Source organism: Sinocyclocheilus rhinocerous, unplaced genomic scaffold, assembly GCF_001515625.1.
Source record: "Sinocyclocheilus rhinocerous isolate Xijiao unplaced genomic scaffold, SAMN03320098_v1.1 scaffold753, whole genome shotgun sequence".
Taxonomy (NCBI): domain Eukaryota; kingdom Metazoa; phylum Chordata; class Actinopteri; order Cypriniformes; family Cyprinidae; genus Sinocyclocheilus; species Sinocyclocheilus rhinocerous.
This window is the reverse complement of record NW_015655991.1, coordinates 844,588-859,253: the sequence shown is the minus strand read 5'-3', so window position 1 is coordinate 859,253 and position 14,666 is coordinate 844,588. Positions and strand designations below refer to the sequence as shown.

General features: G+C 37.3%; 1 protein-coding gene across 2 annotated transcripts in view; it reads right to left on the bottom strand.

The window, feature by feature from the left end:
- Positions 1 to 467: 467 nt before the first annotated feature.
- myo5b (myosin VB) overlaps positions 468 to 14,666 on the bottom strand; it is a 57,644-nt gene continuing 43,445 nt past the window's right edge. The window contains exons 23-40 of one of the 2 annotated variants that reach the window (XM_016526231.1): positions 13,618 to 13,702; positions 11,663 to 11,808; positions 11,450 to 11,569; positions 11,214 to 11,348; positions 10,546 to 10,614; positions 7,854 to 8,093; positions 6,897 to 6,979; positions 4,660 to 4,737; positions 4,254 to 4,452; positions 3,690 to 3,783; positions 3,471 to 3,602; positions 3,242 to 3,393; positions 2,766 to 2,855; positions 2,431 to 2,581; positions 2,030 to 2,324; positions 1,760 to 1,934; positions 1,586 to 1,666; positions 468 to 736 (exon numbers count right to left, since the gene is read on the bottom strand). In XM_016526231.1, the coding sequence (XP_016381717.1) occupies positions 584 to 736; positions 1,586 to 1,666; positions 1,760 to 1,934; positions 2,030 to 2,324; positions 2,431 to 2,581; positions 2,766 to 2,855; positions 3,242 to 3,393; positions 3,471 to 3,602; positions 3,690 to 3,783; positions 4,254 to 4,452; positions 4,660 to 4,737; positions 6,897 to 6,979; positions 7,854 to 8,093; positions 10,546 to 10,614; positions 11,214 to 11,348; positions 11,450 to 11,569; positions 11,663 to 11,808; positions 13,618 to 13,702 (2,478 nt within the window). In that variant the 3' untranslated portion in view covers positions 468 to 583. Of the gene's footprint in view, positions 737 to 1,585; positions 1,667 to 1,759; positions 1,935 to 2,029; positions 2,325 to 2,430; positions 2,582 to 2,765; positions 2,856 to 3,241; positions 3,394 to 3,470; positions 3,603 to 3,689; positions 3,784 to 4,253; positions 4,453 to 4,659; positions 4,738 to 6,896; positions 6,980 to 7,652; positions 7,827 to 7,853; positions 8,094 to 10,545; positions 10,615 to 11,213; positions 11,349 to 11,449; positions 11,570 to 11,662; positions 11,809 to 13,617; positions 13,703 to 14,666 lie in introns of both variants that reach the window. The other variant, XM_016526232.1, reaches the window with a different exon arrangement.

Sequence of the window (14,666 nt, the reverse complement as noted above, 5' to 3'; positions counted from 1 at the left end):
AAAAAAAAAAAATGGAGATGGCTGTGTTGCTTCAGTGGGAGCCCACGAGATGAAACTGTGCTCCAGCACAAGCAAGGGAAATAAAAGACACTTTTCCATTACAAACACAAAGAAATCAGTGCATACTAATACAGACACATGAGTACGGACACATACATCTCGCATTAGTGTTTCATGTCAGTAGCCCAAAACCCTTTTATTTAATTTAGATTAAACTTATTTAATCATAAGAATTAGTCACAGACAAACAAATCCCAATCCAAATATAGTGTTTTAACTTTCTATAACAATAGCCTTGCTTGTATTAAACGGGAGCCTAGAGAGAACTGGTTGAATGTTATAGAAGAAAAGTCAAAGCTTATTTACACCTGCATCATTTAGACTTAGTATCCCCCTTATTGAAAGCGTGTCTCAACACCACAGTTAGTCGGTCATGGAGATTGTCCGTCTTGTTAAATGTGGATACTGTAAATCCCGTATGTATGGTGGTGTTAATATGTGGGTTAGCAGATCTGCGACGGGCCCGCTGCAGGCCGCAGGTCTGACTCGGTAGAGCTCAGAGTGAGACCGAGAGACTGAGATGTCAGACCCGTGTGAGGAAGTCCAGGCTGAGGGAGGCAGGGATGTGTATGTTTTCCAGACTGAGCACTGATGGAGTGTAGGGGAAGAGCACAGGGAAGGTGTACTTCGTGTCTACCAGCAGTTGGTTGTTTTCTATACGATCTTGGAGGCGATTCTGTGAAAGGAAATGAGAGTATTTATTGGACATGCTCATAAAGAAGCCATCAAACACTGCAGAAAATACAGATTTTTCAGTAACACGACAATACTAACTTTATAACAATATAATAGAATAATAATAATATATAAATATATAAAATAATAATATATTATCATTATTATTAATAATAATAATAATAATTAATATTTTTATTCCGCAAGAATGCATGAATCAAAAATGACAATAAAGACATTATGTTACAACATATTTCTATTTTAAATGAATGCTGTTCTGTCTATTCAATAAATGCTGAACTTTATATTTAAAGAATCCTGAAAAGTTTCCACAAAAATATTAAGCAGCACAACTGTTTTCAACATGATAATAACAAGAATTGGCTCTTGAGCAGCAAATCAGCATATTAGAATGATTTCTGAAGGATCATGTGACACTGAAGACTGGAGTAATGGATGCTGAAAATCCAGGCTTGGCATCACAGAAATAAATTACATTTGAAAATATATTCAAACGGTTACTTTAAACAAATAATATTTCACAATGATCAAATTAATGCAGCCTTGGACACTGAACATAAGAGAGTTCTTCCAAAAACATAAACCTAACCAACCACAAACTTTTGAACAGTGGTGTATAATATTAATCTATACTATATCTATTAAATAAATGAAATTACTTAATATTAATTATATACTGAATTAGTTAATATTAAACTTTTTAGGTAAGAGTGTGTTCAGCAGAATATTATTTTTGTTGTGGTGAAAGAGTTTTACTGATTTTGGTACGGACTACTCAAATTTTGGTACACCCTAGCAAGTGTATGTCCATAGTGTGTATGTAGTTTACCTGTATGTCTCTTATGAAAGACACAGTCACTCGTTCCTCAAACTCATTGAGTGGCGTGTACAAGTTGAGGATCTTCACAATCTGAGGTGAAGTAGAATAGCATGATTAAGTCAATGAAAAGTCAATGAAAATAAAAAATAATGAATAAAGAAAGAATGAATGGCAAATGTCTACCTGCTGTAAGCTGAGGGCGGTACAGAGCGAGCAAATGGCCTCTGCATCTTGGGAGGTCTTCTTCTTCACCTGCAGCAGCTGGGCGGCCTGGATAACAGGTTCCATGGTGGCTACGGCTCCACTCTGGTGCAGATTCTTTCCTCTCAGCCATTCCTCCAACTGACTGATGTTGTACCTGAAACGACACCAATGAGACGGCCGTTACATTCATCAGACATTTCTGAAGATATAACACAGCCACGGATTTGCCCGAGAGCATCAAATGTGTACCTGAGCTGCATGCCGGTACTCCAAGAACAGACATCTTTGCGCAGCAGCAGGTTGTTCAGGGTCACTGCATTGATGGAGTAGAAGAGCTGGCGAACCACCTGCTGGCTGATCTCAGGGTCCAGGCCGTGGTCCGCCATGATGGTGTAAAACTGTCCCAGCTGCTTGACCAGGGCCTGCAGCGTGTAGCCCGCTGGACCTCCACTCTCACAGTCCAAACTAGAGGAGCGGTTCCTGTAGCCCATGGGCTTCACTCCGGCCAGGCTGGGGATGCTCTCGCTCTCAAGCATGGCAGAAACTGCCAAAATCAAACACAAAAAACATGCATTCATTATGAAATATCAGAATGTGCAAACAATTCCATTATTAGTGTTTATATTGGTCCGGTGTCTCTCTGTACCCACCAATCATGGGTTGCATGATGCCTTCCGCTATTCTGACGAGCTGCTGATAGATCTGGATGGAAAGGTCACTCAGAACCTGCCGATACTCGGCCAGGTCAAAGTTCTTCAGGCAGTGCTCGTTCTGCTTGGCCATGTTTTGCGTCATAAACGCCTATGACAGGAAGCAACAGCCAAATCATACCAGTGATCTAGACGGGGTCGCCAGAGGCTTAAAACCACACTTTTCACGCATTATCTGTACTTAATATGTTAAAATACAGTACATGGAACTGACTCTTATATTTGCAGCTGAAATCATCACTGGACAAGATCAAATAGCCACAGTAAAATCTCACCTCATCCCCGCTGTACTGCTTCAGACAATGCAGAAGTCGACTGGTATTTGCCAGCCAGAAGGAGGTCATCTCAAAGTCATCGCTGTTTCTCTGGAGAGAAGATAAAAAAAAAAACAGGAATGATGGAATATTATTTTAATTAAAATACTGTTTTCTTTTTTATATATTCTAACATGATTTGGTGCTCAAAAAACTTTTCTTTATTATTATCAATGTTGAAAAACAGTTGTGCTGCTTAATAATGTGGTGGAAACCATCATACGTATTTTCCAGGATTATTTGCTGAAAAGCATTTATGTTAATAGAACATTTTAGTAACATTATAAATGCCTTTATTGAAACTTTTAATCAATTTAATACATCATTACTGAATAAAAGTATTAATTTCTCTTTAAAAAAAAACCAAACGTCTGAGTAGTGTAGCTGGTTTGAATTCTGGGAGTGTGTTGATGTGATTACATACAGTATATACATACCTTCAGGACCTTTTTGATGGCATTGATGGTTGTGGTAAGGAGTGAATGAACTTTCTGGTCGTCGTTGATGTAGTCGGCATGACGGATACACATGAAGAGGATGTAGGCAGGGAGGCAGGGGACAGTGGCGGACACCACATTGGGCTTCATGTCTAAACACAAGACCTGTGTGTTTATCACAGCTACAGGACCTCCACATTAAAACATGCCTGCATGTAACCACACATACCTGTAATTAATGACTTGACCAACAAAGCCTCATCTTCTTTGTAGTACTCCAGCATGCCTTCAAAGTCCTTGTCTTTCCTCTGTACGGTGACCTGACGAGTCAGCTCTGGTCTGCTCCTAGTGGCCTGAGACACTGTATGAAGAACAACAGCACATCAGAAAATAGCGGTACCACGAGAAAACATTCAATACACAGACAGATGATAGGCAGATGTATAACCTTCCAGCTCTTGCACTTTTTTCATATAGATCCTCAACTGCTTCTTCAGCTTCTTCTCATTCTTCTCCAACTTCTCGACAAGTTCCTTTAGATCCTAGAGAACAATCATCAACTTGAGTGAGAATGTCAATATTGTGTGTTGGGTATAATGATACTTTACAGCTCTTGAACCAATGGCTGGCTAATAGTTTGAAGGCTCATTTAAAAATAACTGTTTTGTTTTCAAGTCAAAATATGTAAATATTCTTAAAACAAGATATGTTTTAGCAAAACTGACTACAACATTTTTTTTTTTGAGATTGCTTGTTTTATTTTTCTTATCCCAATGGCAAACAGTTTATTTGTTTTACCATAAATCTAACATAATTCAGAGATTTATGCTTAAAGCAACACAAACAATTAGCTAATAAGGTAAGAAAAAATATGCTTCATTCAAAATCAATTCTCTGAAAATACTATTGATCTTGTTTAAAGGACATTTTTAAATCATAAATAAATAAAATACTAATAATAAATAAGACAATAATACTGATTACAAAAATTATACTTAAGATAAGGTCTCACTAGGTTTTCATTGGTGAGGCGCGTGATCTCCTGCTGCACGCTGAACTCCACCAGAGCTTCAGGAGAAAGTGTAGAAAAGTGGTCCAGCATTTCCTGCTTCTTCTCCAGACTGTCCTTCAGCAGTTCGATTTGCGTGTGGAGAGCCTCTAACTCATCCTTGTGCTGTCGAGACTTCGTCTGAAGCTGGGCCTCCAGCAGCCTGAACACATCCAAACATGCCACACTATAGTATAAGTGAGTGTAAACTGTCTATATACTTCAGTTAGTCCTCAAAACACTTCTCAAAGGTGACAAAAGTCAATATATGCCCGATTGTCCTTTACTGATTGAAAAACAAAAACAGGGGCCTCGAAATCGAAACCCAGAGTTAAACCTGGAGGGAAATCCAAGAAATTTAAAGCACAACCTGGCAACTTGCTTTAGACCCTGGTAGGCCAGGCCAAGCTCCCCATCTTCATTCAAATAAACCCAGTCTTGTGCTTTACTGGCATCCGAGTAACGGAGAGCCAAAGAGACAGAGAAGCGGCAGCAGACAGACAGGAGAGAAAGCAAAAGAGAAGAATGATAAGATGGCAGGGCCAGTTAGTGAAGCAAAGCAAGGCATGGCAGGTTAGATTAGTCTGTGTAGACGTCAGCTTGAGCATGAGGGCACATCTGAATTACCCATCTCCATTTCATCCATGTTATCTTCAAGTAAAGAGGTCATGTAGCTGCTATGACTTTGGCTATTTCTTGGGGATATAATGTTTCAGTTTTTTTTAGGTGAGCTGCCTGCCCAAGCAATGTCTGTAAGGAGATGTGGCACTCAAAGGAAATGAGAAATAGAGAAAGGAGGAAAAACGCATGCATGAGAAATCAGCTGCTGTTTAAAGTGCCCAGTCCTGAGACCACAGAGTGCGAAAATTTATTCTTTCACAGGTAATGAGTACCTCATCTAACATCTGCCACTCTCGGTTTTAAAAGACCCCTTTAAAAATGTGACAGAGAGAAAGTGTCCTGAACTCAGAACAGCCTGGATGGATATAGAACAGTTATGAAGGTTCAGACGGAACAGTGCACTGGCCAGAGGTAAAAATATAAAAAGCCAGAGATGAAAATTTAAATGGACTGTACTGTGGCACTTTTTTAATACACTATTTAGAGTCCAAAATAAACACTCAGTAAGTGCCAAAAGGGGGCAAACGTAGTTTTTGCGAGTTTATAAAAAATGTACTTGCCAGCTGGTCAGTAACCTTATATGGAATTGCAATTTAAAATGTAGTTTAAATCAAACTGTGAGAACGATAGTCTGACCCTCGTTGATCTACCGTTTAAAAGTTTGGAGACTGTTTTTTTAAAATATACATTTCCTTTTAGCGTTATAAAAGTCTTTACTGTCACGTTTGATCAGTTTAATGAATACTTGCTGAATAAAAGTATTAATCAAAAAAAATATATCTTAGTGCCCCCAAACTGTTGTGACGTGATTTAAATCACCATTTACTTTTTAGTTAAAATTTACCTTTAAGAAGTAGCAATGTTTTAATTCACTAAAACTCCATGGCTGCACCTAAAATCTGCAAAACCCTTCATCTAGTTGGTTTTAGAAGTATCATTTGCTGCCTATAATATCCCACAATCCTGTGTGTGGTTCCTAAGTTAGTGGAAAGTATAAAAATGTGTCATTTTTTTCCAATTTATAACTCAATTTCTACCAAGAAATAAAAAATCATTGTCGTCACTATGTTCTCTGTTATCTTTAAAGCTCACCTTTGTTTTAGATCATTAGACATGACACTGTAGTGCAACAGAATATAAAAATATAAAAGGAACTATTTTTGAATACAAATTTTGAACTTGTATGAATGCAAAATAAAGTTTCATGGCATAAAAATATGCATGGCCAGAAAATTGTCTCCAACTCGCCATGAGCCAGTGGTGGTGGTCTATAAATTTGATAGAAATATTGCAGATAACTTTTAAAATATGAGCTTTGAGACTGTGAATGCTTGTTTGAGGCAGCACTATGCTAATTCATAATATCCCACAATCCTGTGTGTGGTTCCTAAGTTAGTGGAAAGTATAAAAATGTGTCATTTTTTTCCAATTTATAACTCAATTTCTACCAAGAAATAAAAAATCATTGTCGTCACTATGTTCTCTGTTATCTTTAAAGCTCACCTTTGTTTTAGATCATTAGACATGACATTGTAGTGCAACAGAATATAAAAATATAAAAGGAACTATTTTTTAATACAAATTTTGAACTTGTATGAATGCAAAATAAAGTTTCATGGCATAAAAATATGCATGGCCAGTAAATTGTCTCCAACTCGCCATGAGCCAGTGGTGGTGGTCTATAAATTTGATAGAAATATTGCAGATAACTTTTAAAATATGAGCTTTGAGACTGTGAATGCTTGTTTGAGGCAGCACTATGCTAATTCATGAGAAGTGATTAGATCTCCAGTAATGTGGGTCAGAAAACAGAGATATACTGCTGTAAATGAAAGTAGACAGAGCATGAAGAGCTGAATCAGAGAGCTGCTCTGAACTCAAATGAACAGTCAATACCACTGGATTCAATCTTCATTAAAAAAGACAAATAAGCACGTGGAGGAGAGCTGATGAAAGCCTTTCATTATGTAGATTGGACTGACTTACTTCTTTAAATCAGGTGCATCAACAGTGTCCACCGCGTCCACAGGCTTCTTGTTGTTGGTCCATTCTGATACATCATTGGAATCCTGTTTGAATGAAACAAATATATCAATAGGAAACAACAAGTGTATGTTTACAGATATTTTTATGTATTGAAGCATTCTTTAAGAAAATACTTTTTTGTCTTATGGACACTCCATTTCAGCTACTCATAAAAGTTATACAAATGTGACCCTGAACCACAAAACCAGTCATAAGGGTCAATTTTATCGAAAGTGAAATTTATACATCATCTGAGATTTATACATCATCCCTATAACGCCAAGTACGAGAAAAAGAGCTTTCTTTTCGTGCATAACCAATGCTGACAATGATTTGTCAAACTCAGCAGATTCAGACAGGCAGGTAAAGCCATTTTCACTAGCAGTGCAGGTTTTGTAAAGCTCAGACACACCATCGTTATTACGCTGAACTTTCCCTGAACTTAAATTACTCTGAGCTCCATCAAAGCCCATTATATCCCATCTTATCCCATGCAATGTCTCCGTGTCTGATTGCTTTTATAAAAGATAAAGAAGCTTTCCATTCATGGCACCTCCACTGAAGCCTGATGGGATGCTAATGGATTAGAAAGTCTGATGACATACTACAATAGCTTCATTTGGTAAGACAACAGCTGTAAAAAAAACTGGATCAGAAGCCCACAAAGGTCAAATTTATAAAATGTCGACTGAGGGGTGGTGATGTTTTCAGACTCACAATGTGGTTTATGTTCTCTGACTGCCTCGTGGAGTTCACGATTTGGGTCTTGAGCATGAGGACCTCCTCCTTGCGCACATCCAGCTCCTCATTGGCCCCTTTGAGCTGATTCAGCAGCAGGTTGTAGCCCTCTTGAAGTTCATTGGATGAGTTGTTCTCAGAGGCCCTGTCGGCCACCGGTGGTGATGTTTTCAGACTCACAATGTGGTTTATGTTCTCTGACTGCCTCGTGGAGTTCACGATTTGGGTCTTGAGCATGAGGACCTCCTCCTTGCGCACATCCAGCTCCTCATTGGCCCCTTTGAGCTGATTCAGCAGCAGGTTGTAGCCCTCTTGAAGTTCATTGGATGAGTTGTTCTCAGAGGCCCTGTCGACCACCGCTTTCCTCAACTCGTTCAGGTCATTCTTCAACTTCTTATTCTCAGTCTCGAGCTCTTGCCGCTGTAAACAGAACACATTTTATGAACACAGTCTGAAAGAGGGTAAATAGTCTGTATTTTGTAACACTTAAAGGATTTATTTTTATTAAAAACCATCAAAAGTGACCGTAGGCAAAAAGTTGTAAATAAGCCTGAACGAATGTTTGTTTGTGTGAGAGAAAGAAACTTTGAAACAGAAAGAGAGGGACTCACAAAAAACAAGCAATGCTGACTGCAGTAATTTTATCCAAGGAAATCTAACACCCATAGCTAAAGCTTTGATCAGACACAGAGCGTTTGAGCACTACAGAACAAGAATCATCAGCAATTATTATATAAGCTCAACGTGCAATGTTGGGGCGCTTTAAGAAAACAAACAAATCAGTTACGCAATTCTACTGCCTTGAGCTCCATATTCAGCTGCACAGCCAGCAGGTCAACTTTTGGCTCTGGTGTCTTCATTCTTGTACTTTGTTCTCTGGTCAAAGCTGTTAAACCGAGTCTGCCGTTGGGGTTTCAACACGCCCTCGTACTCAGATAAATGACTGATTGCTGATATTAAAGTGTTAAGGGCTTGTGAGGTGTCCGAGGAAGATCACAATCACATGATGGAAAAAATTAGATCTGACAAAAAAAAAAAACTTTAGGACACAAAGGATTAAATTTGATTTCTTATTAGCCATCTGCCTGTGTGCGGCTTCAAGACTAGACCAAGATTGTTGTACATCTATTTATGTAGAATTTATAATGTATTATTATATTCAGAATTTCAATTTAAAGAATAATAATATAAAATCTAGCATTCTATAGTTTAGTATTTGAATGAATGAGTAAATATATTTGCATTTATGCATTTCTTAATATTAAATTCATAATTTTTTACCGTTGTACTACTTTTCATTTGATATTGTTTGTTTGCACTATTTAATCTTGAGTTTTTATGCTATATCATTTTCAAAGCAAATTAGAGAGTAGGGGTGTCAAAATGGCTGAAAAACTAAATTCGAATTTTGTACTTAAATATTATCAAAATTCGAATTATATTCGAATTTAAAATGCATAATTTCAGTTAGGGTGAAGAAAAACTTTTGGCTTCTCTTCTGAGGCCACAAGAGGGTGCATCGAGCAAAATATTACTAATGCACGTTTATTCAAAGCATAACATGACTATCAGTGAAAAAAGTGCATAATGCTTAAAATAATGTTTACAAACCAATTATAATTAATTAAGTTGCTTAAACAACTATAAACAAAACAGCATCATGTATGTATTCATAGTTTAATACAAAGGGTCGAAAGCCAATCACACAGAGTATATTTTTCATTTAAAAACTTGAGATGCAGTGGGATGGGGAAAAAACCCCGCCTCGAAATATGTTTTTTCAAAGTTGAACTTGCATTAATTTTACATGGCTTTCTAAACATGCGGCTCTTTTGTGCGAGACGCGAGTGCAACGGTGATAGATGTCCCTCTAGAAAATGCGCGAAATATGCGTTCTGTGTGAACGGCTTGGTTTCAGTTTTGACGAAAAACAAGATCTCCGCATTGATGTTCTCTTTTCCCGCAATATTTGTAATTAACAACGCACGAACGCAGCAGCACCGCATCTAGTGGCTTCAGCTGGATAGGCTAACGAAAACATTAAAATGCAATGACACTTACATCGTCATCGCATCTCGTGCGCCACTGATAAGGCTGCCTCCTTAACGCACACCTAAAATTCGAATGCAACGGTTTTGCATTCGAATGTGGATTTTAATTTTAAATTCGACGAATATTCGAAATTCGATTTTTTTTTTGACAGCACTATTAGAGAGTGAGAAAATTCAGACATAAGAACTTGTTTCAAAGTCTTTACGGTCACAAGACAATGTTGAGAAGCAGAAATATTTCATTGCTTTAGCTTAATAAATAGCTTTTCATTGCTTATTATAATATTTCTGGGCAGACAAAGTTAGACAGAGCACTGAAAAAATCATTTTGATCGCTTTCCTGTCTCTGCTTCTGTGTGTGTTGATTGACTTCTCAATATCAGATCAAAAGAGAGAGCTATTAAGAACAACTTGATCTTAAAACAGTACATCCTATTGAACATCAGTCTATTCCACACAGCCTTGCTTTTCATTTGCATCAAATTCAATGTCTATACAAAGCCACTTTTCAAGATTTGTTGGAAAGTTAAAGTGTTTAATTAACAAAATGAAGAATGGAGTTGATTTATGCAAACAGATGAGCAATAATAAAAGTCTTCCTGCCATTCCTGCCATGTGACTTCCTGCCATAGTTCAACTCTCTAAAAATGCCCTGGTCTTAAATTTCTGCATCATTCCACTCACCCAGAGTTTAACAGGCAGGACAACCAGCAGCAGCAGCAGAGCGGCCCCAGTGCAGAACAAATCAATGAGCACCAAGACAGACATTTGACTGGAGGCAGAGCTGCATGGCTATTACACTGAGCTGGTCTGACTCTTACCTTCAGACTGTTGTAAGCCAGGTCTGCATTTATATCCTCCTCTGACGTGGAGCTCTTGGGCTCATTTCCCTATAAGATAAAAGAATGAATGAAAAAAAAAATTTAAACATAAGCTGACTGATAAAGCAGAGGACCATGCTTTTGCAAGTCCAGATGAGGGACCATCAGAAAAGATAACTGGTGTTTATGATGTTGTAACCTATGGCCAAAAAGTAGGAAATGTTTAGCAGTCATTCAGGTTAACTTCTGTTTCTACAAACGTAATGAGAGCATAAAAAGAAAAATATCAACACATAACAATCAACAAAGCTTTATTATTTAAGATAATTTGTATTAACACATACATTCACCCTATCAAATGATTAAGCAGTCAGTTTTCTTTCCTTTGTTGTCATATTTCAAGTTAAGGCCAATAGACTTTAGTTTAAGTCACAGCTTGAGACTGAATTTTTAAATGTCTTAAAATATATTGCTAATATAGAGAGTAATTATTTTGTATTACTTTTATTTTAAAATTGTTTTTGTTTTATATATTTATGGTTTTATTTAAAAAAAAAAAGTTTTTTGTTTTGTTAAACATTTTGTAATTTCTATTTTTTGTTTTCTTTTGTTTTGTGGCAACTGTGAGAAATGTATGAAAGCAGAGAAGACATGACAAATAAACATGCCTTGCGTTTGCTCAGTTCCTCTACTTTCTCTAGATTGGTCTGTAGCCTCTTTCTTTCCTGCTCCAGCTCTCGTACACGTTTCTGTAACTTCATGAAAACGCTGAGGTCCATGGCAGCCTTCTCTATGCCCATCTCCTGCAGGGAGACAAACCACATTAATGCTCATTCTGAAGTGCCTTTATACCCTTTTCAAAGTCTGCTGGTGTTTGTTGGCAGATTCAGTGAAATAACTTTACCTCCACCTGCTGGATGGTGTCATCAGTGTCTCCCACCTCTGACATACTGATGGAGGTGTAGTTGGAGTCCGAGCCCAGACTGCTCTGGTTAGAGGGGTTCCTCCGATGGCCAGGATGGAACTAGAATGTGGAAAACCATAAAGACGTTAAAAACAACCAAAAAAAAGAGAAGCAAATTCCAGAATTTCAGACTTATTGTCAAAGCGTTACTACCTTCATGGAGGACAAGTCCTCCTGCAGATTTTCGTATCTCTGCTCCAGTCTGGAATATTCTTTCACCAGGTTCTGATATCGTTGCCTCTCCTCATCCAGTTCAACTTGCAAACGGGTCTCTTTCTGAGACGCATCGCTGCCCTGACCTGAGAGACAAAAAGGCATTCACACACAGGAATAAAGCAATGAACCAGATGACATGCTGCTCCCATTCACCTGTATCAACTTTCACAAGCTGAATATTTCGGTATCATGTGTGTGAAAAACGTATCTTTCTCATAATCTAGCTCTAATTAGGGCTTTTCATTCAGTATCTAAAAGGTATGAAAAACTGAAACCTCTTTTGATCCATTTTACTTGTGAGGTCTCAGTTCATTTTACATTCACACTACAGGTTTTGTGTTGCCGAGTCCACTTGAATATTATGCAATGTGACAGTGATGATAACACTTTTAACAATCTTTTATTGATCTTCGGCTTGATTGATATTTTATCGAGCAATAAAAAAATCTTTATTACTCTGATGGAAGACCTTTGAGCATCTATGTGTAGGTTACAATATGATCTTGATTCTGTAATCTCAATAGAAATAAAATAAGCACCTTCTCTTGTACTCTGCATTCACAATGCATATTATAATCGAAACATCATTGCCAACTTAAAGCAAACTCTACTCCACTGTACTCAAAGTTGTATGTACAGTGTGAAAGCCTCTAATCACACCCTTTGAACAGATTCTGAAACTGCTATCAGATGTATGGCCTGATAGTTTGATGAAGCAGCCATCCATAATTAGGAGATAATTATCATACTAAGATAACGGTATTATAAACCTGTGACAAGTTTCCTTTCACCCTTTTATTTGAAACACTGACTTTAAGAATGAGTGAAGCTTATTACAGACATACTAGAAAAATATGGTCCGTCATCTAAGGCTTATTCTGTATTTAAATTTTTTGTAAATGTTCCTCCAATTTATTTTTGTTTTATTTAACTGTTATAGAAATTACAAAACAAAAGGGTATTTCATATGTTAAAACGGTTGGTTATTGTGAATTTTATCTGATTTATCAATATCACATGCAAGCTTGATTGTGCCTCCAGCATTAACTGTCCTATTCACTTGAATTGCACAAGACTTTTCTTTAAAGGGATAGTTCACCCAAAAACGAAAATCCAGTCACCATTTACGCACCCTCATGTCATTTCAAACCTGTGTGACTTATTTTATTTTGTGAAACACAAAAGAAGGTATTCTGAAGAACTGTTTTTGTCAATACAATACAAAATCAATGGGGTCCAAAACAACACTGACTGGACTCCATAGACTTACACTGTATGGACAAAAAGTTTTTTTTGTGGTCAGCAAATGAAAAGGAAGTCATTTGGAATGATGTGAGGGTCACCTTTACCCTTAGTAAAATAACAGACAGTTTAGATTGGCCGAAATAAAGACCAGAAAAAAAACAGACCAAAAAAGAAAAAATTCTGTTTCCTACCAAAGACACTGTTAACAAAAACTGATGAAAGTTGTCATTTGTCAAAACAATCACTCCATTCATAACAGTCCTTTGAATAGCGTTTTAAAACAACTTAAACAGCCTTGACAGCAGAACAGCACTGAGGAAAATAAGCACAGAACAAACTCGCTAAAGCGACATTTAACAAATAGAAAGCGTATTGAGACCAAACCTTGGGTTTCAAATAGCATTCTCGCATGTGAACCAGCTTGATACAATGGTCAGCTTTTAGTTGTGCAGGTAAAGAAGCAGTTTCACATTCCTCCACTGAAATCCAATGCAGTTTCTGTCTCTCTCATCCCACTTCTGCACACAGACCCTCTTGTGCGTCAAACAAAACCAGCCCAGCCCTCCAGGCAAGCCACACATCCTTTCCTCATACTCCTTCCTCCAAATGCTCTGAGTGTGCATGTGACTCTGAAGCATGAAACTCACCCTGAGTGGGGTTCTGGATTCTGCGGTTCACCTCTTCTTTCTCCTTCTTCAAGAGCGTGTTCTCTTTCTCCAGCTCCTCCACCCTCTGCAAAAGGAAGGAAAAGTCACACCACACTTTCGTCTCAAACCATCAGATAAACGAGCAAGTTTAACTGTAAGAAAGCCAGTTCAGATTATATACAGTGGGGTCCACAAGTTTGAGATTTTATTTAATATTTTGTATTTTTCTTATTTAATATTAAATATATTCAATTATATTATCAGCATAACAATTTGACTGAAAATCTGAATTTAAATAAAATGAATAATTATTTCAAACCATCTTATTATTTGATATGTCCCTTTTAGGGATGTCCCGATCAGTGTCTTCGATTTTGTGTTTATATGCACACACTGCATGCATGTCACAATTATGAATATGGGACTACTGATATAAACCTCTTGTATTTTATATGGAGACAAGGTTAGAAATCATGTAGCTCACGGTGTCAAAATGCTAGTCTGTCATTCAAGTCTGAATCAAGACGCAATTGTAATAATTTGGCAGGGGGTCGAAATTGGGCACAACACCGGCATGACAACTGACGTAAAATAAAGATCGGGCTGAGGAGAGCATTAAAAAATGCTTTGTTGGCCCCCGATCCCGATCCTTGAGATCGGCTTGGGACATCCCTAGTCCCTTTTTGTGCATACATATACCTTACCGTTAAAAAATTTGGGGTCAATTAGAGTATTTTCAAAGAAATTAATACTTTATTCATTAAGAATGCATTAAATTGCATTAAAATGTATCACGGTTTTCAATAAAATATTAAGCAGCACAACTCTTTTCAACACTGATAATAATAAGATGTTTCTTGAGTATCAAATCAGATTCATAGAATGATTTCTGAAAGATCATGTGACACTGAGGACTGGACTAATGGCTACTAAAAATTCAGCTTTGCCAACAAAGAAATAAATTACATTTTAAAATATATTCAAATAGAAAACAGTTATTTTTAATTGTAATATTATACAATATTACTGTTTTTACTGTAGTTTTGATG